The sequence below is a fragment of the Xyrauchen texanus genome, chromosome 35, assembly GCF_025860055.1.
Source record: "Xyrauchen texanus isolate HMW12.3.18 chromosome 35, RBS_HiC_50CHRs, whole genome shotgun sequence".
NCBI lineage: Eukaryota > Metazoa > Chordata > Actinopteri > Cypriniformes > Catostomidae > Xyrauchen > Xyrauchen texanus.
The window spans coordinates 27,564,939-27,590,452 of NC_068310.1; the positions used below are offsets into that span (position 1 = coordinate 27,564,939).

At 41.6% G+C, this 25,514-nt stretch overlaps 1 protein-coding gene across 7 annotated transcripts in view; it reads right to left on the reverse strand.

Moving 5' to 3' along the window:
• LOC127628420 (calmodulin-binding transcription activator 1-like) overlaps nucleotides 1–25,514 on the reverse strand; it is a 588,851-nt gene that overhangs the window by 204,398 nt on the left and 358,939 nt on the right. For all 7 annotated transcript variants that reach the window (XM_052105154.1, XM_052105152.1, XM_052105151.1 and 4 more), the window contains one exon: nucleotides 7,275–7,410. In XM_052105154.1, coding sequence (XP_051961114.1) covers nucleotides 7,275–7,410 — 136 coding nt within the window. The remainder of the gene's footprint in view (nucleotides 1–7,274; nucleotides 7,411–25,514) is intronic.

Consider the following 25,514-nt stretch of genomic DNA (forward strand, 5'->3'; position numbering starts at 1 on the left):
GCCCATCCTCCTCAAGGTTGTGCGTGTTGTGGCTTCACAAATGCTTTGCTGCATACCTCGGTTGTAACGAGTGGTTATTTCAGGCAAAGTTGCTCTTCTATCAGCTTGAATCAGTCAGCCTATTCTCCTCTGACCTCTAACATCAACAAGGCATTTTCGCCCACAGGACTGCCGCATACTGGATGTTTTTCCCTTTTCACACCATTCTTTGTAAACCCTACAAATGGTTGTGCGTGAAAATCCCAGTAACTGATCAGATTGTGAAATGTGACCGATCACGGAAAGTAGGGACACAAGTCGGTTTTGGGGCATTTTGAGTTATTCACAGATTCTGAAAGTGTAGTCTCCAAGCTTTCCAACGATTTGTAACACATGGAAATCTGACAATATTTGGAGAAGTTGTGGCCATTTGAAGGTAGGCACTCAAAAAAGCTAAAAGGGGAGAAAACGGCCTCAAAAGATTGTGCAGTTCTCACCTCTCTCTGCTGCTGGGAGTGACAATAGGGCTCATTTACATCTCATTTAGATAAGCCATACCCCCTGTAAAGCTCCCCCTGTAAACATGGACTAAACATGAGATAACGTTGTACGTGTTCTTAGAATGAACAAAAAGCGACAAACTTTGATGTTTATGGAAACTCACCCCATAAGAAACAGAAAAGTATTCTTGCAGATCTCGTTGCCTACAATGAAATAAGTCGTTCGGGCACACTTTCTCTTTGTCGGGGTCTTCTTTGTGGATGTAACCATCTCCGAAGTTTGCACTGTGCGTCTGTTTGCCTCTAAATGTCCAATAATTCGCATGGCGCCAGTCCGATACATTCTTCCTCGTCTTCATCTTACGCTCAGTTGTAGATTAGGGATATTATTCAGTCTTATCATGCCACTTTCATCGTCGCTCAGATGCGTCTTCAGAATCAGCGAACGCTTGTTCATAAGCATCCGGCTTGTCGAAGAAGTACTTCAAAACATTTTCGTTGTAACGGCCACGGTTCAGCTCGTCTGCGACATTCTTTGCGGCGTCCATCTTCATTGAATTTTGATATCAGATAGAGCCGGCTAGAGCTGCATAATAAGTAGCCACGCTGTTAGGGGCGGGGGCAAAAGCGCCGGCGGCTATTCAGTACAGAAATACACACAGACAATGACACGCCCTACTGCATGCTAGAATCTCCGAAAAACAAGCCGATTTCAACCTCAAAATGTGCGCTTTTAAATATACCAATACTGTTATCTCAAACATGGAGAGGCTTCTTCATGATCTCAACTAACAGATTCTGCAAAAAAGCGGAAATCACCAATTTTGGAAAAAAACACTTGTTTCTCATTTTGCTCACAAGTTGTGCTGCCGACTTGTGTCACTGGTTTCCGTGACGGGTCACAAATACTCAGACCGGCCCGTCTGGCACCAACATGCCACGCTCAAAATTGCTTAAATCACCTTTCTTTCCCATTCTGACATTCAGTTTGGAGTTCAGGAGATTGTCTTGACCAGGACCACACCCCTAAATGCATTGAAGCAACTGCCATGTGATTGGTTGATTAGATAATTGCATTAATGAGAAATTGAACAGGTGTTCCTTATAATCCTTTAGGTGAGTGTACATCTAAATATAAATAAATAAATAAATAACCCCTAGACACCCCTACAAGCCACTAATGTTGTGGCCTAAGTCCCAGATGTTGTCAAATTGAGACCCCAAAATACACTAAGCTTGACAAATAAATAAATATATTTAAAAAACTACCGTAACCCTACAAATTATTACTAAATGTCTCTGTTCTTCGCTATCCCACTGTCTTACAACTCCAAACCTTTAATAACCATCCAAATAAGTCATGTTACAAACCAAGTTTGAAGGGCAACAAGGAACCACTATCAGCTTTATAGTTGAGATCAGCTAATCAATGTATATGACACTTAACTTTTGCACTTTTCAGCACTTTCACTGGTACAGTATTCATCAAATTCACCTCTTGAATTGATGGAGCTAAAAACCATGCAACAGAAAGACAAAACAGCTATCCTTGAAAGCGGTTAGATAGCCAGAAATGATTAGGAATATAGATGAGTCTCTCTGCTGTGTAGGACCATGGGTGATTGAGTTTATGATAAGGTCTTTGCAACTGAGGGTCAGAGGAAGGAAAAGTCAGCAAGAACTAAGTAGGGAAGGAAGATAGGCAGTGATGGACATGCCTTTTTCAGGTGGCCCTGTTGCATTGTGGAAAAAAAGTAAGAGGAGGATGGGGGAAGGTTGGAGTACTTAGCTATCTCACAGTCTGCACTCTCAACTGAAGTGATGGGGAGACGTCAGGAAGCCAGGCTGCTATTTCACGCCCTGTTAAGTACTAATGCTGTAACACACGCCTTGCTCCAATTTTAGGGAACAAGGAGTTTTATTGTGGACCTCAAGGTTCATCTGTTTTAGAGAAGAGAGAGAGAGGCTGTGTAACCAGATTCGCCACTTAAGTGAATAGCTGAACCAAGCCTACCTAGCAAAGACAGGACAGGAGTATAACACAGCTGACATCCACTCCTGCAATGCACAAATGCCTCATGGTGTGCGCAAACACACACACACACGCAGGCACGCACACACACACACACACACACACACACACAATCTACAATGGCCCTTTGCTTTTTTCCTTTTTTTCAGATGTAATCTGAATACTGCTTTCCACAAGCATACAGACTTCCTCTAACAAATGTTGTTGCTGCTGAAGTTGGTGCTTGGCTTGGGGATCTGTGGACTTCTCTCAGATCATGCCTTTAGAGCCAAAGGATGGGGTAACTGTATACTTTACCCATCCCACAGACAGACAATGTGACATCATCTATGTTCAAGGTTTACTCCTGGTTTTGAGAATTAATTTTGACATCCAAAGTAATTTAATTCAGTATCTTTATGTGTGGACAAGGCTTTGATGTACTGATCAGACGTTACTTAAAAATTAAGTGTGTAATTGAGTGTTTCTTCACTTTTACAGTCGTGAAATTTAAGAAAGACTTTTTTTTTTATTATTATTATTTGACTACTAAAAATGTAACAGTGTGCAGTGTATACATGCACCACAGGTGATTTATGTAACGTTTTCTGAAAGTCACTAAAAGTCACACCACAGTGTATATACAATTTTGTATTGTGTTGAATAGAATTATGTGGTGGAAATGCTAGTGATGGAAATTATCTTTTTAACTGTTTTTGGAATGAAATCAGAATGAGCTTTATTGCCAAGTGTTCTCACATATACAAGGAATATTTTTTGGTGATAGGAGAAAAAGAATATACAGTGAGACACAGAATATAAAACAAGGTAAGAGTATAAATAGACATACAAATAACAGGACATATAACATACAGTAGAGTGGCATATGTACATGTGCAAGTGGTAATATATGTGAAGTTAGGGGTATATACAGTTACTGTATTAAATATGTTAATTTACATATGTACTGTACATGAGATATGTATTTACATTATTGCACTATGGGGGATTCCTAAGGAAGTTTAATTGTTCATGTGGAAAATGGCCTGAGGGTAAAAATTGCTCTTGTGCCTGGATGTTCTGGCGCTCATTTCTCTGTAGTGCCGGCCAGACGGCAACAGTTCAAAGAGGGAGTGGGCAGGGTGGGTGGGGTCAGAGTGATTCTACCTGCACGTTTTCTCACTCTGGAGACATACAGTCTTGGAGGGTGGTCAGGGGGCACCAGTATTCCTCTCAGCAGTCCTGACTGTCCATTGTAGTTTCCTTCTGTCTGATTTAGTTGCTACAGTTTTATCTTGCTAGGGCTAATTTTATGGCCTTATGGCTTTTTGCACAATTTGGAAAAAATTATAAATTGATTGGAAATTAAATATAAATACTCTGCTTGTAATATTTATATATAATTGTAACGACCCTTACTGGAAGGAGGACATGAAACGAGTCTTCAACCAAAGGTAAGGCTTTAATTGCCGTCTTTCTTACAATACCTCATACACAATACACTACAACACAATACAATACAAGTGCACTGAGTTGGCTTGTCGGGGCTCTCTCCCACTGGAGGCTCTGTGTCTGTTTTTATGCCGCTCTCCTCGTGCTCACTGGAATTAGAGACAGGTGTTAGGCATAATTTAGCTCAGGTGTAAGCGCCCTTACCGCTTTCCGCTCCCGGACGGGCGCTTGACCACGCCCCCGCTGCCACAATAATATAAATATTATATAATATATATATAATATAATTACATGTAATATTTAAATGTAAATAATTGGCCTTCTGGTCACTGGCGTTGGTGGTTCCAGGTTTGAGACAATTAGGATTAAGGCTCTGGTGTAAATACAATTTCTATGGCCCAGAGCTACCTTTTCTTTGGGCACCAACTCCATGTTGATGAAAACAAGGTATCTGTGAACTCACATGCAACCTCACATGAACTCAAATGCAACCAGAGAAGCGATGCTGGGAGACAAAACTTTACCATCCCTCAAACACACATGCACCGACAAACTTACACACATAGCCCAGACAATATGACACCTCACCTTTACACACCTCCTCAGTCTGTGAGAAAAAGCTTTGGGTGAAACTGTTCTGAAGGTGAAGGTCATGCCATTTATTTGCATTTGCAGGAAACAGGTCTAAGGCAGACTGATAGGGCAAGGTTATTATCCTGAAAAGCACAGTTCTGATTGATCGCTCCTCATTCAGTCAGGGAGAGTGCGATGAGGATGTACTGAGTGGCCGCTCCCCTATGATGTTGTTACTCATAGCAGGAGGACAAAAACATAGGACTGCCAGTGTTCATTCGCTGCTGTAACCATCTGATCTCAGCCCTCATTATACTCCACCTATAGTGATACAGTCATTTGACTGTAGTCTTTGTTTGAGTTACACACTGCTTCTCTCTCTCTCTCTCTCTCTCTCTCTCTCTCTCTCTCTCTCTTTCTCTTACTCACTCACTCTGCTTTCCAGACACGCTCATTTTTGCTGAGTCCACCTTAGCACCCAAAGCTGTCTTGCCACCCTTCTGAACTTAGCCCACTATAAGCCACAGAAAACCACATGGAGGGATGTTAGAGGATAAGCCTGTCAGATGACAGCAGACGGTACTGGCTGAGACATATAAAGGAACAGAGGGAGAGCGTGGGAGAGAGAGAGGTTTGTTTGAGTCACCAAAGGTTTATTTAAGTGTTTCTCCAGCTCAGTGAGTGAGCTCAACTCTGTGTTACCTTAGCTCAAGCAAGATCTTTTAGCTGAGCTGAGTGTGTATGAGGGGCAAGAGGACATCGCTGAGATAACACAGCATTATATATGGACAACCGCTATGAGGAAATCTAGCAGTATTTCTCACACATATATCAAACTTTACAGAACTCTGGTTGCTGTATTGAGAAAGTTTACCACTGTAAATGTAAGTGTTAGTTCAACCAAATAAATTTACTATTTTCTCACCCTCATATTGTTTCAAACCCATATGACTTTCATCATGGAGACAATTTGTGGAATATCTAAACATTTCTTTCCATTCTATGAAATCAGAAAATGACAGAAGCTGTCAATCTCCAAAAATCACCATAAAAGTAATCATAAGATTCAAAGTCCCTCAAAGCAAGACTGAATTCTTCCCCTCCTCAGCTCTCAAATCTCATTTGTGTCTTAAATGCGCCATTAGAAAAAAGCTAGTTGTATGAGGTTTGACATCAATGATGCCAAATGGCAATGTTGTCACTGCAAGTTTGAATATACAAAAGTGAGAATGAGATATCTGAGCTATGGCAAGGGGAATTTCAAAAATATTTTCAACAAATAAAACTTTTCGGTATGTTCATCACACAAAATAATTGCACAGCAGAACATAAACAAGTAAAATGGATTACTTGATGGTACTTTTAGGGTGCTTTTGGGGCATTGTTGGACAGCATCCATTTCTATTCGCTTTCACTGTGTGTAAAAGGGCAGCATAAACATTCTGCATAACATCTCTTTTGTGTTCCACAGAAGAGAGAAAGTTATACTGTATAAGTTTGAAATAACACGAGGGTGAGTAAATGGTGAGAGAATTTTCAGTTTTGGGAGAAATTTTTCTATCAGTGGTTAAGTTGGTGAATAAAAATGTCATCTGAAATAGCTGCTGTGAGAAAATGTCCTGCCAAAAAATGATTGGCAGAGATTTGGTTATTAAGCAAGGTCTGTTCACTATCTAATGAGAGTGCAATGAAGAGCAAAAAAGAGACACATGCATATCTTGGCAAGTGACATCAGAATTTCTCTAAATCTGACATGACCTCACTTTGGGGACAGGTGTGAATGTTATTAATTCATTTATTTTTCTTTGCAGAGGCCGATGCAGCTACTACATATCCTTTTAAAACTGAGTTATGACCAAAATCGGGTCTTGACTCTAATGTCTGATCTGAAACGAAATGTGTGTTTGTAGGCTGTGTAAAGTGCATGGTCCTGTAGGTTCAGCACAATATCACATGATCATGACAAGAATCTTAGCTATCCAGGGGACACCAAAAAATGATAGATATTTAGCACAACCCTCAAAAACAAAGGAGCAAAACTCTGGATCCAGCACCCTGCTGTTTGGTGTGTATGTATGAGTGGAGATAAATCAAAGAGAGCTCACAAACATACTCAGCGGGGCCATGCCAGGGCACGGAAATGCAGAAAAGGACCCTGCAGTCTACCTGTGATAGCAGCGGTACCCAGCATGGGGGAACATTAATGCCGGCACTCTGGATCAGAGCAAACATCCTGAGCTTAATAAGGTACAAACAATTGCTTCCATTTTGTTTGCTGTCAAGGTAAAACAAAACTCGGGCTGCTGAGGTGTATTTTTTCCTCCTCGATGTGGACTAGAAAACCAGGGAATCGAAACCGCTGTGATTGTGTGACAAAAAAGGCTGGTGTAAATATACAGTGTTCATGTCCAAGTGAGGGGACTTCTCATCTTAAAGAGATGGTTCTCTAAAAAAAAATGAAAATTCAGTCATTATTTACTCACTTTGATGTTGTTCTAGACCGGTATAACTTTCTTTCTTCTGTGGCCCACAAAAGGAGTTTTTCGGCAGAACTGTCACAGCCTCTGTCACTACCACTCAATGGTGATTGAAACTGTCAACCCCTAACATTCTGCCTTTTGTGCTACACGGAAGAAGGTCATACAGGTTTGGAACAACATGGTGTAAGTAAATGATGAAAGAATTTTGGCGGTGAACTATCTAAAAAAAAAGCGAGTCAATGAGTTTGTGAGTGCTATGGTGCAAACACACGGTCTTACCTCCACTCCCTGTACTTTGAGCTTCATGTGATCCTCCCGCGTGGTCTTCCCATCTTTCCTTTTTTTCCAGCAGTAGCCGTCCTTTCTGTACTTCACCTTCTTCCTATTGTACAGGATCATCGACCCATTCTGTGGCCTAGTTTTAGAAGTGAGGGAAAATGTAAAGAGAGCAGGAGGATGGAAGAGAAAGATGGGGTTGGGATGGGTTAGGGATGGAATGGGGTGGGGGAGAAAAATAAATGTTTAGTGCTTTGGGACTCATTCTGTAGAAGTACAAAGACGGCAAAAGAGGCAATGAGAGAAGCAGTGACGCACCAGTGATTCTGATGCCTCACACTCTAAGTTCATCCAAGTTGTGTAGAGTTAAAAAAGCAACCTTAATAATAAACTAGAGTTTTAGTGTTGCTTGCCTCTGCAAAACTTTATGTTTTAGATGGTTCCCAGCCCTGATAAAAAGACAGCATCAGTTTGGTGCTGGTCAAGGTCAAGGTTGGGAACCAAGAACTGGTTCTTTTTCAGAAGCAGCTGAGAACTGGATGTTTAATGTCTTCCTGTTAGATTAGTGATTCTTGAATGTGCATTCTTTCGCAGATGAAATAACAACACATGATAAAATTCACTGCAACAACACTACTAAATCAGCAGAGCAAAACACAGAGAGTGGCTAGTGAAGCCTGATTCCTGAACAAATGACTCACAACAGTTCTGTTGAATTTACACCGCAAACTATTTAGCACTTTCTATCAAATTAATGACTTTAGCAGCCCATTCTTTTTTAACCAAAAAAGTCATTCATTTCTTCATGTCGACTTGAAATGAGTATTTTGTGGATGGGTACTGATATAAAGTTACTGTGGTACTTAAAACCAGGTAAAAAAATTATTGACTAAAACATCTTAATTAAACAATACAATGTTCTGTTAAAATATGAAATTATCTCATTGTTTGGGGACAGGCTGCTGAGGGAGGTTAATCTAATAAGAATTGCATTTCTTATTTCCAAAATCCTCAAAAGTAAAAAAAAATAAATAAAAAATGTAATAGGATTATTCCAGGTTCAATACAAGTTAAGCTCAATCGACAGCATTTGTGGCATAATGTTGATTACCAAAACAATTTATTTAGACTTGTTGCTCCTTTTCTTTAAAAAAAGAAAGAAAGAAAAGACAAAAAAACGAATATAATAGAATAGAATCCTTTATTTTGGTCACACATTATACACACAGTTTTTTGCATATATAGAGTGAAATTTATTAGTTTTCACATATCCCAGCTAAGCAGGGGTCAGAGTGCAGGGTCAGCCATGATACGGTGCCCCTGGAGCAGATAGGGTTAAGGGCCTTGCTCAAGGGCCCAACAGTGGCATCTTGGTGGTGCTGGGGCATGAACCCCCAACCTTCTGGTCAGTAACCCTGAGCCTCAACCACTGAGCCACCACTGCCCCAACGTAAAACTGGATATAACTTTGCACAGAAAAGAGATTTTATTATAACTAAATAATGTGAATATTGTTGGTTCGTTGTGAGCAAAAACAGTATTTTTTGTTCCAGTTCAGAAGTTCCGCAGCCTCCTTTATAAAAGGTTAGAACTAAATAAAATAACGTATTATAAAGTTTTATTTAAAATGACAGTATTCTGCACTAAGGTATGGGTGAAATACCAATTGCTGTGTAGCCAGATCTCTCAAGAGAAACAAGCAACATGGTCTGGAAAAACAAGCCCAAAATAAGACACTTTTCTCACCAAAATAAGTGAAAATAAGCTATTAATTTTTTTCCTGTGTGGTGGAATTATCAGCATAGAACTCATAACAAGCATACAGTTAATGAACAGTTAAGTATAATTTTAATTACAGTTCTGCTTCAAAACCCAGCAGCATCTCAGTCAAAACCTACCAGCATCAAATCTGTATAATGCATCATATCTAACAATAATTCAGTGAAGACTTGGAAACAACTGAGAAATATACTTTTTACCTGTCTTCCTTGTATCTGGATTTACTGTGCAAATATAGTGTGTGCAGTAGTTGTTAAAAAGGTCTTCATTCACAGAATGCGACATTCACAACAATTAATTAGGCAAAGAAATGTGTGAAGCTGCAGTTTCCTTCCAAATCAAAGCATGTTTAATACGTTGTCTTAATACAAAAATATCAGAACAAAATAACTGCTTATAACCGGTTATCAGCATTAAAAAATTAAGCTTTCACTCAATTTACAATTCAAGAAATGAAATCTGAAAATGAAAAATAGTTTTATCAGAACGTAACTGAAACTGTTTTCGGTTTTCGTACCTTTAATTGTTTTTAGTCCCTGAACGTTTATGGTGTGGCCCCATTCACTTTCATTGTTTCCAATCTGACCACTCACTCAAAAAAGGAGTCACACACCACTCTTAAAAAACAACACAACTTGAGGTATAATTTATGTCTGTAGCACAAACCCTGATAATTTTAATACTTTGGGTTATTGACTTCCTAACCCTATTTATGGGTAATATTGGTGCTTTTTGCAGGCACATACACAGTATAATTATTAACACTTATCTTTGTTTTCCAATAAAAAAAAAAGCTCTGAAACTGATTCTGACTGGATACATTTTATTTAGTCCAATGAGTGCCTCAGCATCATCCTCGCACATGCAGTGGAGTACAGTCCCGTGGGGAAAACATGCGGAAGAACATCCTCAACATTTCATTCATAATTCATCCTAACTTTACCATTCCACTGCCCTCTGGTTGATAATGACACTGTGTATGTATTTGAAGAGCTCTCAACTTGCCTCTCTTTATGACGATACACATGTTCCCACCACCCAATAATTGCTGGTTGGGAATGTATCGCAAGTACACAAACTCACACACAAATGCATGTGCACAGTTCTCAGCCACACAGTTGCATACATACAGAGTCTATAAGGGAATACACACTTGGTAAAAGGCAACAGCACACACATTACAGTGCATCTATGGATGGCAGAGACTGTTTGAGTCCCAGGAGGCTACAGTTTTTTGTGTGAGAATTAGGTAGAGGGGGAGTTGAGACGCTTCAGCAAAATCTCAGCTATGAAACCAGCTATTGTTAACGTCTGTTAGCCAGCCTTCACTCTAACCCAGCAAACGTCTAGGTTACGGATGTAACCTCCATTCCCTGATGGAGGGAACGAGACGTTGTGTCGAAGAAGCGACACTAGGGGTCTCTCTTGAGCGCCGAATATACCTCTGATCTATAAATGAGAAGCTGGCGGACAGGTATAAAGGGGGGGAAACGCGTCTGTTTCATTCAGGATTTTTCTGAGGAGCCGAAAATGGTCCAGCCACAACAGTGGCTCGGCTCAGCAACGTGGCCGGGAGGACACAACGTTTCGTTCCCTCCTTCAGGAAATGGAGGTTACATCCGTAACCTAGACGTTCCCGTCTGTCGCTCACATCGACGTTGTGTCGAAGAAGCGACACTAGGGGTCCAATATAAATCACGCCGTGTGCTGAGCCGTGTACGTGTACTGCTGACACAGGAGTGGGCAGGTACTTGACGTGCCAAAACAACCAGCTGTATCAGACTGCACGTACCCTTCCCCAATGCCCCAAAAAGTCGTCGGAATCCTTATAGTTACCCTAGACAGGGGAACAAGGCTAGCCGGGCCTCTTTTCTCTCTATGTTTCTCGCATAGAGCAAAACGGCTGGGGCCCTTACACGCATCGTGGGAAGGGGGTCTTACCCAGTTTCCTATTCTTTCAGGGGGAAAAGACCCTGCGGACCCACAGGGCTAGGGAGGAGTCATCCAGGGAGCCGAGCGAGTGGGCACATGGTATTACCACAGATGAGGGAAAGGGCGCTAGGTGCAAGCAATTCACCCGGTCAATCCATCTGCGTGTTACCGAGTTCTACCGGCTCGGACCTGAGAAAACACAGGACGAGACTGACTCTACCCTGAGATTGTAGAATCTCACAAAATATAAAGTATTGCCCAACCCGCTGCTCTGCATATGTCTGCCAGGGAGATGCCTCTGGCCAGTGCCCATGAGGACGCAACACTCCTTGTTGAATGTGCTCGGACCCGAAAGCGTGAGCGGCACGCAGACCCCATGAACCAATCATCCAGCTGCAACGGCTATGGGGAGGGTGGAGGATTCCAGTCCAGCCCCACAATGGCAGCGGCCCGGGCAAGCATGTTGGACATCTGGGCATTAGCCTCAGCCTGGATCCTGAGCCCAGACGAGTCATTCGCGTCAGATGTCGGACCGCTCTCCGATGCAGCGGCGAGCTCATCCAGCTCGGGGGCTTCTGGATGTAAGGTTCGCGGGAACGTACTCGGCGAAACCATGCCTGCTGCCATCTCCGGATTGCCTCCATCGCCAGCCGCGTCGTCCTCAATCCCGTGGGAAGAAGGAGCGACGTGGGGGGCGGCTGGAGTGGCTTTCCTTCGGTTGAAGGAAAGCCGCAACCGCAAAGTTGCCTGTTTTCGGTTTGTGGTCTCGAGACGCAATGCAAAAACTACTGAGACAAGCAATCCAGACAGAGAACAACAACCATTTAAGTGATTGTTGGAGTAAAAATGTATTTCAGTCTCAACTTGTGCAGTTTTTTGGTGTAATATCAACTTAAGGTAGTTAATGATATCAACATAACCTCTTATGTCATCTACACACTCAATTGAGGCACTGTCAAAAAACTCATGACATATAAAACTCATGACATAACAGCAACATGTTTTTTAAATTTTTTTACAAATGTAACAACTTAAACATTACATTACTCGCTAAGACTCTACACAGATGTGAGTGAAAACACTGGAGACTGGAAATTGAAAACAGTTGAATCGTGGAACATTTTCACGTTCAGGAAAAAGGTGGATAAACTCCCATGTGCTTTGTGTTAGGAGCGGTATTTGCATTACATGTGAGTTGCTGCCTATGTAGATAGAGTGTCCAAATCGGTCAATTGGCTCTTCAGGAAATGATTATTACAGTCACTTCAAAAGAGAAAAACTACATTTAATAGCAATTACACATCTAATAACATTAGCGTATGTGAACAGAGCTGTTTGTAACATCTCATAACACACTCATTTTGATGCTGTGAACTGTTTATTCACTATCACTTTTACAATTGTTTGAATAAATGCATATATGAACTAAAGTTCAGTTATTCGCTTTAATTTACCTTGGAGCAAATGTAGGTGTCATTGCAGATGTTATAGTTTCATTTGGGAATGAGGGCTGACAAAGTTTAATCCATTACATATTCTTCTCCAGATTTATTAAAAAATTATTTAAAAAAAAGAAAAAAGAAAGAAATAAGAAAAACACTGCATGTATCCTCTCTGGGTTGCTAATGCAACTATTGCAAATGACCCGGCAACAACTTGTTGAAATGTTTTTATTATTTTGATAAAACCCTGCACATCACTCCCATAGGCTCTAACTGGAAAATAGCAAAAGCGTGTCAGAGTAATGGCAGCAGCGCAACAGCTGCTAAAACAGGATTGGTTAGAAGAGCTTTTAAAGCGGGGCTTAGGAAAGGTCAATTATGAGATTTCATGTCAGTTAGGATGCCGCCATATAAGGCAGCTATATATGTAGGTAGGAGGCAACTCACAAGATTTTTGAACAGAACTTGAAACTCCCTATGTACCAAAACAGCCCTGCCTCTCTGGAAATGGCAAGTTATTGTCTGCCTGCACTGTCTTGTTTATTTTATAATTTCTTTCTGGCTCAGATTTATTTACTGCACAAATACTGCATACATCAGTTTTCAGCTCAGCTCATGGGGCGTCTTGTTTATCTTGCAATTGCTCATCAATCATTTCCGGGGATGAGTCTTGGTGGCTGATAGGGCCCCCTCTCTCTCCGCACTGTGGCCCCTGACAGCACCTTTTAATTACAGATGCCAGTCAAAAAGTGTCATGCACAATCCTTTCTCCTTCTCCCTCGACCAATTTGTCAAGTGCCAGGGGTAGTTGCTATGTCTGTTTGTCCATCTCTCTTTCAATCCCCCTTTTTATAAAAAAACTATTTGTCATCTGTTGACCTTAACGCTAATTAATTCTGCTTCTAATCCCATCTCCTATCTCTTTGTTTCCCATTCTATCATGTCATCTTCTAGGAGCACTCATTCTCTGATGTAGCCTCCATTCAACTCACTGGTCTCTTCTGTCTGAATGTCATTCTGAAAGACTTCCTGCTGCAACACATTCATTCTCTCTGTGAGTCTGGGACCATGTCTACAATGTTTAAGTCATTAATCTGCTAGCTGTGATGCCTGCTGTGGGATTGAGTCTGAGACACAATGACGGGAAGTGGAAAAGAAGACTTTGGAGGAAACTCTCTATAGATATTAAGTGTTACAATAACCTAATCTGATTTCAACCACACAGACACAGACACAGACACACACACACACACACACACACACACACACACACACACACACACACACACACACACACACATATGTTGGTGTGGATATCCTTATGAGGACTCTCCATAGACATAAAGATTTTTATACTGTACAAACTATAGATTCAATCCCCTAACCCTAAACCTAACCCACACAAAAAACGTTCTAAATTTATATATATATATATATATATATATATATATATATATATATATATATATATATATATATATATATATATATATATATATTGTTTAGTAAATTATTTAAGCAATTTAAATAATGGGGACACTAGAAATGTCCTCATAAATCACATTTATAGCATAATATCGTTGTAATTACCAGTTTGTAACCTAAAAAAATGCCCTTGTAAACTACCCAAACCCCCACACACAAAGTTTTGAAATTCTAGTTCCCGTTTCATGTCATGTGGTTCCCTTGTCATGTGATTTCATGTTTCCCTCCATGTTCATGTGTCTTGTTTTCATTGGTTGATTGTCTTTTTTTATCCTGTTTTCAGTTCTGTTTGTTCATATTGTCTTTGTCATGTGTTCTCCCATGCCCATGTATATAAACCCTCACTTTTTCCATTGTCCTTTGTTAGGTATTATGTTTGGTAACGTTGTTCATGTCAAGTCAAGTTTATGTTAAGTCAAGTTTATGTTCAAGTTCATGTTTATGTTTCACGTTTATAGTTAGGGTTGTTTGGATTTCACATTTGTTAATAAATTGCACTTGGGTTCTTCATTCCATCATATTTTTCATTGCTTACACCAGCCATCATTATAGACACAAGCTATGTCTGCTCAATTTTGTAAATGTAGGTTTATGTACAGATGAAGCAGATACAGTAGGCATACAACATTAACGTTTTATGTTTTTAACAGTGTCTTGCAAAATGAGCATTGCATTATAAGACACACAATAGTATTAAGTATTTCACAGTAATTTCCACCACAAAATGTTATCAAACTTTTATTTTTTAATCAAATTAATAGGTTCAGAGAAATTACTAAAAATGTAAAACATTGTTAGTACATAAATTATATAAGCCAGTGAGGGTGTGAAAAGAGTTGAAATGTCTACACTGCTAGGTATAGATACCTGAAGATACACCCATCTACATTCTGTTCTATTCAGTCTGTCTCTGTATAGCTATTTTATGAAAATTAACATGCATCCTGTGTATGCCCTATTACTCAGCAAGAAAGTCCCACCTCTCCAAGAGGATTGCACACTTCACCTTAGTCTTTGCTAAGACCACAGACACCCTGTATATACCTATAGAGCAAAAGTTAAAATAAAAACAAAATGCATATTAAAATGGATCCTTGTCTTTGGCAAGAATGAATAAGGCGGACAATTCAGAGAGTTCTGGGCCGTCTCATTGCCTGGACAGCTTGTGGAATTGGGGTGAGGCTTGTTGTTCAAAGGTTTCCACACCTTACTTACAGCATGGTGCACAAGTTACTCGCTGTTACTTTTTTCCACTTAAACACTTTACTAATGCTGCACTTTTCAATTTGAGCCAGTTAATAGAGTGTGCATTTCTCTGTGATTCACAGCCATCTTCTGGGGTGCGAGACTGTGAGTACGGCCTGTGAGATTTCTTTCTCACCCTCTGTTTACATAAGCCATTCAATTATACTTATCAGAATTATACATATTTATATGTTGCAGTGAAATACCAACTTCTCCGGTATAAAGGCACAATGACAGGAGGCCATGTGTCTCAGAGGCCAAACGTGGCAGATTAATATGGAAATGTAGCTCGCCTTAATTCAGAACAACTCGCTGTGATTCAGTCTCACCAGGTTAGCCGAGAGGATAATAAGCTTTGGCCTTCAATCTGCACACAGGCTCATTCAGAATCTCAAGAGAATGTTCATTTGCCAAAGCATCCACATATTTAGTTTAATCATCAGCCAAAATGACTAGCTGAGTAGAGGCCTAGGCAGTTGAGAAAGGATAGTGACAAAATAACTGCTGCATCATTGTGTTTCAGATTCCGAAAGTGTGTGTGGTGACTAAAATGTGGTGACTAAAGAGATGAACTTTCAGTACAATCAGTGCTTTTGATAAATCTTTAAAATGATATACTCTCACATGAGATCTTCAATATCAAATGTACAATCATATCAGTGACCTAGAAAAAGCTGTTTTATTCTACATAAGGTTGAGTCCCTCCCAAATAGTGGCAGCCATGTTGAGATCACATGACAAGCTGAACACTACTCACTTTTTCTCAGAAATCCCCCTTTTTTCCTCTTTTTCTTATCCTTTCCTTTCCTGTCTCCACTATAATATTATTAAAAGTGTCATTAAAAAGGCCAAAATTTAAATAAAAATGTATCCCTAGCAGAGTTTGAGATCTGTACTAAAACATCAAACACTTAAAAAACAATACTAAACAATGTTTTTTTGGAAAATGCAAAAATACAGTTTTTTTGTGAGGGTTAGTTTTAGGGGTAGGGATAGAATCTATAGTTCGTAGAGTATAAAAATCATTATGTCTATGGAAAGTCCTCATAAGGATAACCGCACCAACATGTGTGTGTGTGTGTGAGAGAGAGGGAAAGAGAGTGTGAGAGAGAGAAAGAGAGAGTGAGAGAGAGAGAGAGAGAGAGAGAGAGAGAGAGAGAGAGAAAGAGAGCTTGGAAGACCAGTCAGGTAAGCAGGTTGAAGTCCAGCTACACAGGAGGGAGGAAGCATGTGATGTCACAGCATAAATTACCCATCAAGTCAAGTCAAGTCAAGTCAAGTGGTTTTTATTGTCGTTTCAAACATATACAGTTAGTACAGTACACAGCAAAACGAGACAACGTTCCTCCAGGACCATGGTGCTACATAAAAACAACAAAGGACCAACACAGGACCACATGAGACAACACAACGAAATAAAATACCTATATAAAAAACCTATATATACCTATATAAAGTGCACGTGCAAACATGTGCAAAAAGTACGGGACAGTACAACAAATTTCTGACAATGAACAGGACAATAGACAGTGCAGCGCCGATCAGTACTCAGTAGTGCAAAAAGATGACAGTTTCTAAAAATGTAAACATAACATACTATGAGATAGTGTTCTATGCACATAGCAGTTATTGAGGTAGCAGACAGTTATAAAGTGACAGTAATTAAAGTGCAACTCAGGACACGTGTGTGTCAAACCAGTCTCTGAGTATTGAGGAGTCTGATGGCTTGGGGGAAGAAGCTGTTACACAGTCTGGCCGTGAGGGCCCGAATGCTTCGGTACCTCTTGCCAGACGGGAGGAGGGTAAAGAGACTGTGTGAGGGGTGTGTGGGGTCGTCCACAATGCTGGTTGCTTTGCGGATACAGTGTTTATTGTAAACATCTTTGATGGAGGGAAGAGAGACCCCAATGATCTTCTCAGCTGTCCTCACTATCCTCTGCAGGGCTTTGCGGTCCGAAACGGTGCAAGTCCCAAACCAGGCAGTGATGCAGCTGCTCAGGATGCTCTCAATAGTCCCTCTATAGAATGTAGTGAGGATGGGGGTTGGGAGATGTGCTTTCCTCAGCCTTCGAAGAAAGTAGAGACGCTGCTGGGCTTTCTTGGTGATAGAGCTGGTGTTGAGGGACCAGGTGAGGTTCTCCGCCAAGTGAACACCAAGGAATTTGGTGCTTTTGACGATCTCCACAGAGGAGCCGTCGATGTTCAGCGGAGTGTGTTCACCTTGTGCTCTCCTAAAGTCAACAACCATCTCTTTTGTTTTGTCGACATTCAGGGACAGGTTGTTGGCTCTACACCAGTTCGTCAGCCGCTGCACCTCCTCTCTGTATGCTGACTCGTCATTCTTGCTGATGAGACCCACCACGGTCGTGTCATCGGCGAACTTGATGATGTGATTCGAGCTGTGCATTGCTGCACAGTCGTGAGTCAGCAGAGTGAACAGCAGTGGACTGAGCACACAGCCCTGGGGGCCCCAGTGCTCAGTGTGGTGGTGGTGGAGATGCTGTTCCCGATCCGGACTGACTGAGGTCTCCCAGTCAGGAAGTCCAGGATCCAGTTGCAGAGGGAGGTGTTCAGGCCCAGCAGGTTCAGCTTTCCAATCAGGTGCTGGGGAATGATTGTGTTGAATGCTGAGCTGAAATCTATGAACAGCATTCGAACGTATGAGTCCTTATTGTCTAGGTGGGTGAGGGCCAGATGGAGGGTTGTGGTGATGGTATTGTCCGTTGAACGGTTTGAACGATACGCAAACTGCAGTGGGTCTAGTGAGGGGGGCAGCTGGGTCTTAATCTGCCTCATGACGAGCCTCTCGAAGCACTTCATGATGATGGGTGTAAGTGCGACGGGATGGTAGTCGTTGAGGCAGGACACTGAAGACTTCTTTGGCATGGGGATGATGGTGGTGGCCTTGAAGCACGTTGGAACGACGGCGCTGCTCAGAGAGATGTTGAAGATGTCGGTAAGAACATCTGCTAGCTGGTCTGCACATCCTCTGAGCACTCTGCCAGGAATGTTGTCTGGTCCAGCAGCCTTCCATGGGTTGACTCTACGTAGAGTTTTCCTCACATCTGCCGTGGTAAGACAGAGCACCTGGTCGTTGGGAGGAGGGGTGGACTTCCTCGCCATCACGTCGTTCTGCACTTCAAACCGAGCGTAGAAGTCGTTCAGCGCATCTGGAAGGGAGGCATCTTTGTCACAGGCAACTGATGTTGTCCTGTAGTTGGTGATGGCCTGGATGCCCTGCCACATGCGCCGCGTGTCACCGCTGTCCTGGAAGTGACTGTGGATTCTCTGGGCGTAGTGCGTGCTTTGCCTCTCTGATTGCCTGTGACAGTTTGGCCCTAGCTGTTCTTAGGGCTGCCTTATCGCCTGCTCTTAAGGCGGAGTCTCGGACCTCAGCAGCGTGCGCACCTCCGCAGTCATCCACGGCTTCTGGTTGGAGTGTGTGGTGATGGTCTTGAGAAAGTGACATCATCAATGCACTTGCTGATGCAGCTGGTCACTGATGCTGTGTATTCCTCCAAGTTGGTAGAATCGCCATATGTTGCAGCCTCCCTGAACATGTGCCAGTCAGTACACTCAAAACAGTCCTGAAGAGCAGATATGGCTCCTGCTGGCCAGGTTTTCACCTGCTTCTGAAGCGGTTTTGTGCGTCTGATGAGCGGTCTGTATGCTGGAATTAACATAACAGAGATGTGGTCTGAGTAGCCGAGGTGGGGGCGGGGCTCCGCCCGGTACGCGCCTGGGATGTTTGCGTAAACGAGATCAAGCGCGTTCGCCCCTCTCGAACGTCCACATACTGATGGAATTTAGGGAGCACTGTCTTGAGATTTGCATGGTTGAAATCTCCGGCGACAATAAACAGTCCGTCGGGGTGAGAGTTCTGCAGTTTGCTCATAGCCCCATACAGTTCACAGAGCGCTTCCTTAGCATTAGCGCTGGGGGGAATGTAAACTCCAGTTATGCAAACAGTGGTGAATTCCCGTGGTAGATAAAAAGGTCTGCATCTAACAGTCACAAGCTCCAACAGCGATGAACAGTAACTAGAGACTAGCATAGAGTTCTTGCACCATTCCGTGTTGATGTAAACACACAAGCCACCACCGCGAGTCTTACCGCAGAGAGCTGTATTTCTGTCGGCACGAAGCGAGGCGAGCCCGTCTAGCTGAATGGCAGCATCCGGAACTCTGTCGCTGAGCCACGTCTCCGTGAAAACAAAGACGCAGCAGTCTCTAAACTCACGCTGTGTAGCCTGCTGGAGTCGGATATAATCCAGTTTATTGTCCAGGGAGCAAACATTTGAGAGCAGGATAGACGGGAGAGCCGGCTGGCTAGGGTTTGTTTTTAGCCTAGCGTGCACCCTCGCCCTCTTTCCACGCTTCCGCTTTCTCGCACACCGCTTACGACGTCCTCTCCCCCGGCCACGGGCATCAGGCGACGCCGAGGGCTGGAGGCCTGGTCTCCGCAGCAAGCCGAGTACACGTAGCGCCTCCTGCAGGTCATCATGCAGCTTGGTTTTTGCATGAGTCTTATATTTCAGTAGTGTCTGGCGATGGTAGACACGAACACCGGTTGCTCCGATGTCCATGTGTTGCAAAAGTCGGACTTTTTTACAAAAATAGCACCATTGTGGATCCGGAGTGGCCGCTACGTGCTACCGCGCCACCATCTTACAGGGACAGGCTTTTAGACACCGCTTCTGATGGCCAGCTACAAACAACCAACCAACATGTATATAAACATGAACACAGATAAACACATATGTGGTAGTGCGCTGGGGGTGCTAAAGGTAAGGTAGGAGAATAATCACCTATACAACCCCAGGAATTTCACCCAGGGAATAAATTTCTAGCAGCTAAGAACTAGCACTAGGACACACAGGTTCACTTCCAAATGAGGGCAAGAGACGTGAGTACAAAATACAAATAGAAAACAGTTTATTTTTCAAAATACCAAAAATACATTAAAATACAAATCTTATTAAAATCAGTTTCCCACCATCCATGTGAGGATACTTCCACACCCCAAACTAAAATCTAATAATTGAGGCCAGAATGAAGAATGCATGTAAATATCTATATGGGAACACTCTGACAAATAATATATTTAAACAAAATAACTAAAAACAAGGAGCTGAGGTTACTGGCATAAAGGATAGATACAGGAGGACTTGAAAAATTACACTCCCACACTCACAACTACCACACACTTGAATTAAGGTGATAAACACTAGATGCAATGAAAAAGCATGCTGCCACTACTAGGGGGAGGTAAAACCTTTCTGCCTGTGGTCCTCAGCTCAGCTCAAACATACATTTCTGAAACACAAGATCTAAACACCAAATAAAAGAAAAAGACCAAGGCTCAAAAATAACCAAATACAAAAACAAATTTTTTTTTATAACACAACAAGCTCCTCAACAATTGAAGGGTCAACTCAAAAACATCTTTTAAACAATAATGGAGCAAGACAGCAATGATCCATGTATGCACTTCAATGATGACCGCATAGCAACAGGGAATATCCCATCAGCCTCACGAATAATCCCCCACGAACAATAAAGTATGACACCCCAAGTATGCAATACATCAAGGGTAAGTACTTAAAAGTGTATATCCAAATCACAGATTAACTGGGGGTTGAGCAGTCAATGTGCAGGTGAAAGCAAAAGGAACTGCAAAATCGTATGCAAGACAGTAGATGAGTGATGACTGAACAAGGGCAGTACTCACAATGACGCATACACAAAGTGATGCAGTCCAGCCCCAGAACGGTTGGCCACACAGCTGGTGAAACCCTCACAGGTGACATGTCTGAGCATTATTGTACACAAGAGCTTAGGTGCTGATTGGCTAATCATAATCAATCACATGTTGGGTGTGACAAATCACTTTTAAATGGAGGCGATAACCTATCAAGCCTATCCTGGTTCATCGCCCTGACGATGAACCAAAGAAAGACACAAGGAGACCAAGGCCTGAAAGGGACAGAGAAAATGCTGGATAGAACCAAAAATTTTAAGCACCAACCTAATAGGAAAAATCTATTGATATCAGACACGAAAGCCAACATTACGAACCAGTTACTAGAATATCGGTCGCCTGACAATACAACCAGCTAAATAGAATAACTGGTAATTCCAAAAAGTGGTGGGAGAAACATCTGGTACAACTAAGGCATTGGCAGCATGACTCTATAACCAACCATGACCCTGTACCACCAAATGCTTCTAGAAACTTCAACAATTAAATATTGTCAGCTTGACACAGACCAATCAGATAATACGAGAATCCTAAACCCACCTTGTAAAATATTTCAAGGAACTAGGATAAAGCTAACGCATTGGATGCTTAAAGCCAAAACCAATACTGACCCCATATCAACGCATTCCAAGAAACTACTGTACAGTTAAACACCAGCAGCTTGACACCATAACAATGACCAGCTTTGGGAGTAGCTTGAACCCACGCCCCAGAAGGTCTCAAGACTCAACTGTTGTATTGGATGCTTCACACCATAACAAACCTTGACTCTATTCATCAGTGTTCAAGAAGTTCGGTTCTCTATCGTTGAAGCAAGTGAATCACACGTCTACCAAATAGGCCACTGAAACCACACCCAATAAAAATTGTGAGCAAATGATCAAAGACTCCTAGTCTAATGTACTTCCCACCCAAACTGGAACGCTACAGCCAGTAAAAACCCATGAAGGGCAACAGCTTATCTGGGACCCCCTTCTCCACACCCAACCATACTTAGTCTCCTCTTGCACCTCACCCTCGAGATGGTCAAACAAAAAGAATGCTTGGTCAGTGGTGGAAAGATGACGAGCCTGCATACACGCCTGAGCATCCTCCAACCACTCGCTAAAGCCAATACCTGACCAACTACAAAATTTTGGACACTTTCTGTCCCTAGGGACAAAAACGAATTGGTCAACTTGAGATGAACTGGTGCCAACCAGCAGAGGATTTAGAGATGCAGGGACAGGGAGACTAGATGGATCAATACTCAAACCAGGCTGCACAACAGGTACTGGTTCTTGCCGCAGTCTTTTGTTGTCTACTTTTAATTGAGCTACCAACTCTCTCAAATCACAAAATTCATCTCACAGTTTTACAGATTACTCAACCACTTACCACTAAAAGGTGAAACAAATAAGGGAGGGCCAGGACGTTCACAGGAATGGGATGAATCATCTTACCTACCGCAATGGAGGGTCGCTGCTGTCTTGCTCCTATCAACAGAATAGCAAACAAAAACCTCCCAAAACAATGGTTTGCATGTACAATTAAAAAAAAAACAAGGAACATAATAATGATAAAAAAATGCCCACGTATCTGCCCTAAACCAGTAGGAACACCAGATTGTGCCGTGGCCCAGAAGGAAACCACAAGAGCTGAACTAGCAGTATAAACACAACCCTGCCGACTACGCCTGATCGTGGCAGAGTGCAGGGAGCGCTAAGGGCGAGAATACTCGACAAGGCCACCCTGGGAATTTCATCCAGGGAATAAATTGCTAGAAACTAAGAACTAACATTAAGACACACAGGTTCACTTACAAATGAGGGCAAGAGATGTGAGTGCCAAATATAAATAGAAAACACTTCATTATTCACAATACCAAAAATACATTAAAATACAAAACTGTTTAAAATCAGTTTCCCACCATCCACATGAGGATACTTCATGACTCCAGACTAAAATCTCATAATAGAATCCAGAATGAGAAATACATGTAAATACCTATATGTAAATGACGGCACCCTGACAAAAGATGGATTTAAACAAAATAACCAAAAACAAGGAGCTGAGGATTACTGGCAGAAAGGACAGATAAAGGAGTACTTATCCATTAAACAACTACCACACAATTGAATTAAGGTGATAAACACTACATGCAATGAGAAAGCATGCCGCCACCAGTAGGGGGGTACTAACAATGATACATACCCAAAATGATGCAGTCCAGCCCCAGAACGGGTGGCCTTACAACTGGTGACACCCTAACAGATGACAAGTGTGAGCCTTATTATACACAAGAGCATGGGTGATGATGATTAGTTTATCATAACCAGTCAAATGATGGGTGTGACAAATCACTTTTAAAGGGAGGCGACAGCCTATCCTGCTACATGTTTGCTACATACACAGAGTCATTCATGTAGACATATAATGTGTACCACAAGAAAAGGCATAAACTAAATTCTACTGCATGCCCAGATACTCAAGAGTGTGAATAAAATAAAAAAAAATTAAAAAAGAATGAACACACACTCTGCAGAACCAATGCACCCCACACACAGATAGCAGCCTGTCAATCTCTCCTGAATCAGAATTCAGCGTGTCATACCCGCGAGTCATAATGACAGCCTAAGGAAGAGTGATGAATCACAACAACACATCAACAGACCCTTATGAGGACTCTCCATAGACATACTGATTTTTGTATTGTACAAACTATAGATTCTATCCCCTAACCCTACCCCTGAAACCTGACCCTCACAAAAAACTTTCTGCATTTTAAATGTTTCAAGATTTTCAAAAAAAATATGTTTTTTAAGTGAGTTGAATTATGGGGACAATAGAAATGTCCTCATAAACCACATTATAGCATAATAATCTTGTAATTACCGGTTTGTAACCTAAAAATTTGTCCTCGTATACTACCCAAACCCGCCCACACACACACACAAACAGTTGTCAGGCATGGTTCCAGGGCTGGTATATGTGGTCTACTACCTGACCTGAGTCCATCAGGACATGGGTCCATGTCACTCTGGTGATTTATTTTATTTTATTTTAGCATAACTCTTTTTACACATATTCAGTTCAAAGCTGTTTGTATGGGTGTGCTCGCTCTAAACGCAAATAAAAAACACAGAGATTTTGGTTTTGATCAACAAATTTGGTCGGGTCACAGACTCGTGTTTATGAGTACAGGCTTCAGTTTAATTCCTGCGCAGACCACTGCAGTGTGCAAATTAAATGCAGTTTAAATGTGAATTTTATATTTTTCAAACGTACCTCCTTAACCTAAAACTTTTGCCAGAACCTAACAAATTGTGACAGTTTTACTCTACCGTGTTCAAGGACTCTTATTTTGAAGTTTTCTCCTGCACTACGTTTCCCAGAATCCACTGCCCTAATCACTTCATCGTTATCCCCACCTGTATGCCATTGCCTCATCAGTTTCCCTGTGTATATATATATATATATACCCTCTAGTTTTGTTCATTATTTGTCAGTGCTTGAAGTTTAATGTTTGAAGTGTTACGTTGAGTTTATTGAAGTGTTAAGTTGTTTAACTAGATTGTAATATTCAGTATTTGTTCCACTCCAGCGATTGTTCCACTCCAGCAAAGACTATTGATTAGTTGATGTTTGTTCTACTCCAGCGTTCCTTTCCACTCCAGCGATTGTAATTAAAAGTTTGAAAGATTCTACTCCTGCATCTCCCCTCTTCCCCTTGGACACCAAACATTACAGAAGGACTGACCAAAAAAACACTAAGAATATGGATTTACTTACTCCATCCATACCCACATGAGCATGGAGCCAACAGCTTTATTCCTGGAGCTTTTCAGGCAGGATCTTCCCCTACTGGAATATTCAGCCAGGTTATTAAAGTACCAACTATATAATTTATTTTTCTCTGTATGTGGCAACACCTCCTAAAACAATAATGACTCTTCCTAATTTATTGAGACATTTGAATTATAGATGTTTACTTATCAATGTAATGACTCCCCTGCTCTTACTTGAGCCAGCACTAAAGAAAACATGTCCACCCCATTTCTTCCCAGATGTTTCTGCTTCTTGCAGGGGAAGATGTGTTTCTTGAAGAAACACTATATCAAATTTCTTATGTTTAAGAAAATAAATAACCTTCCTTTCTTTTTATGGGGTGCCTCAGCCCATTCACGTTCCAAGTGGACAGATATAATCCACTTATATTAGCATTTGACATTTTGACATATCAGAAAAATATATATTGTGTGTCAAAAAATGTATTATAAAGACCACATTCCAACATAAGTACAACAGTCAGGTCAGGAACCTCCCCGAACCAAATAAACAGAAAAGTTGAGGCCTAAGCCAAAGCCTAATCCAAAACGGAATAAGTGCATATATGTAGTAAAAAAAAGCATTAAAATGTTTCGTTTTTCAAAAGATGTTTCTGAGTAAAAGTCTGTCGGTATCATAAAATAGCAGGTCCTGAGTAACAAAGAGAAAAAAAGTATAGTCATAATCAGCCATTTAACTCATGATTTGAGTGAAATTGAATAAAACACACAGTTGTTGTAGTGCCTATAGTGTTCATTTCTCCTGGAAACTGCAGGGAATTTTACCTGGAGAC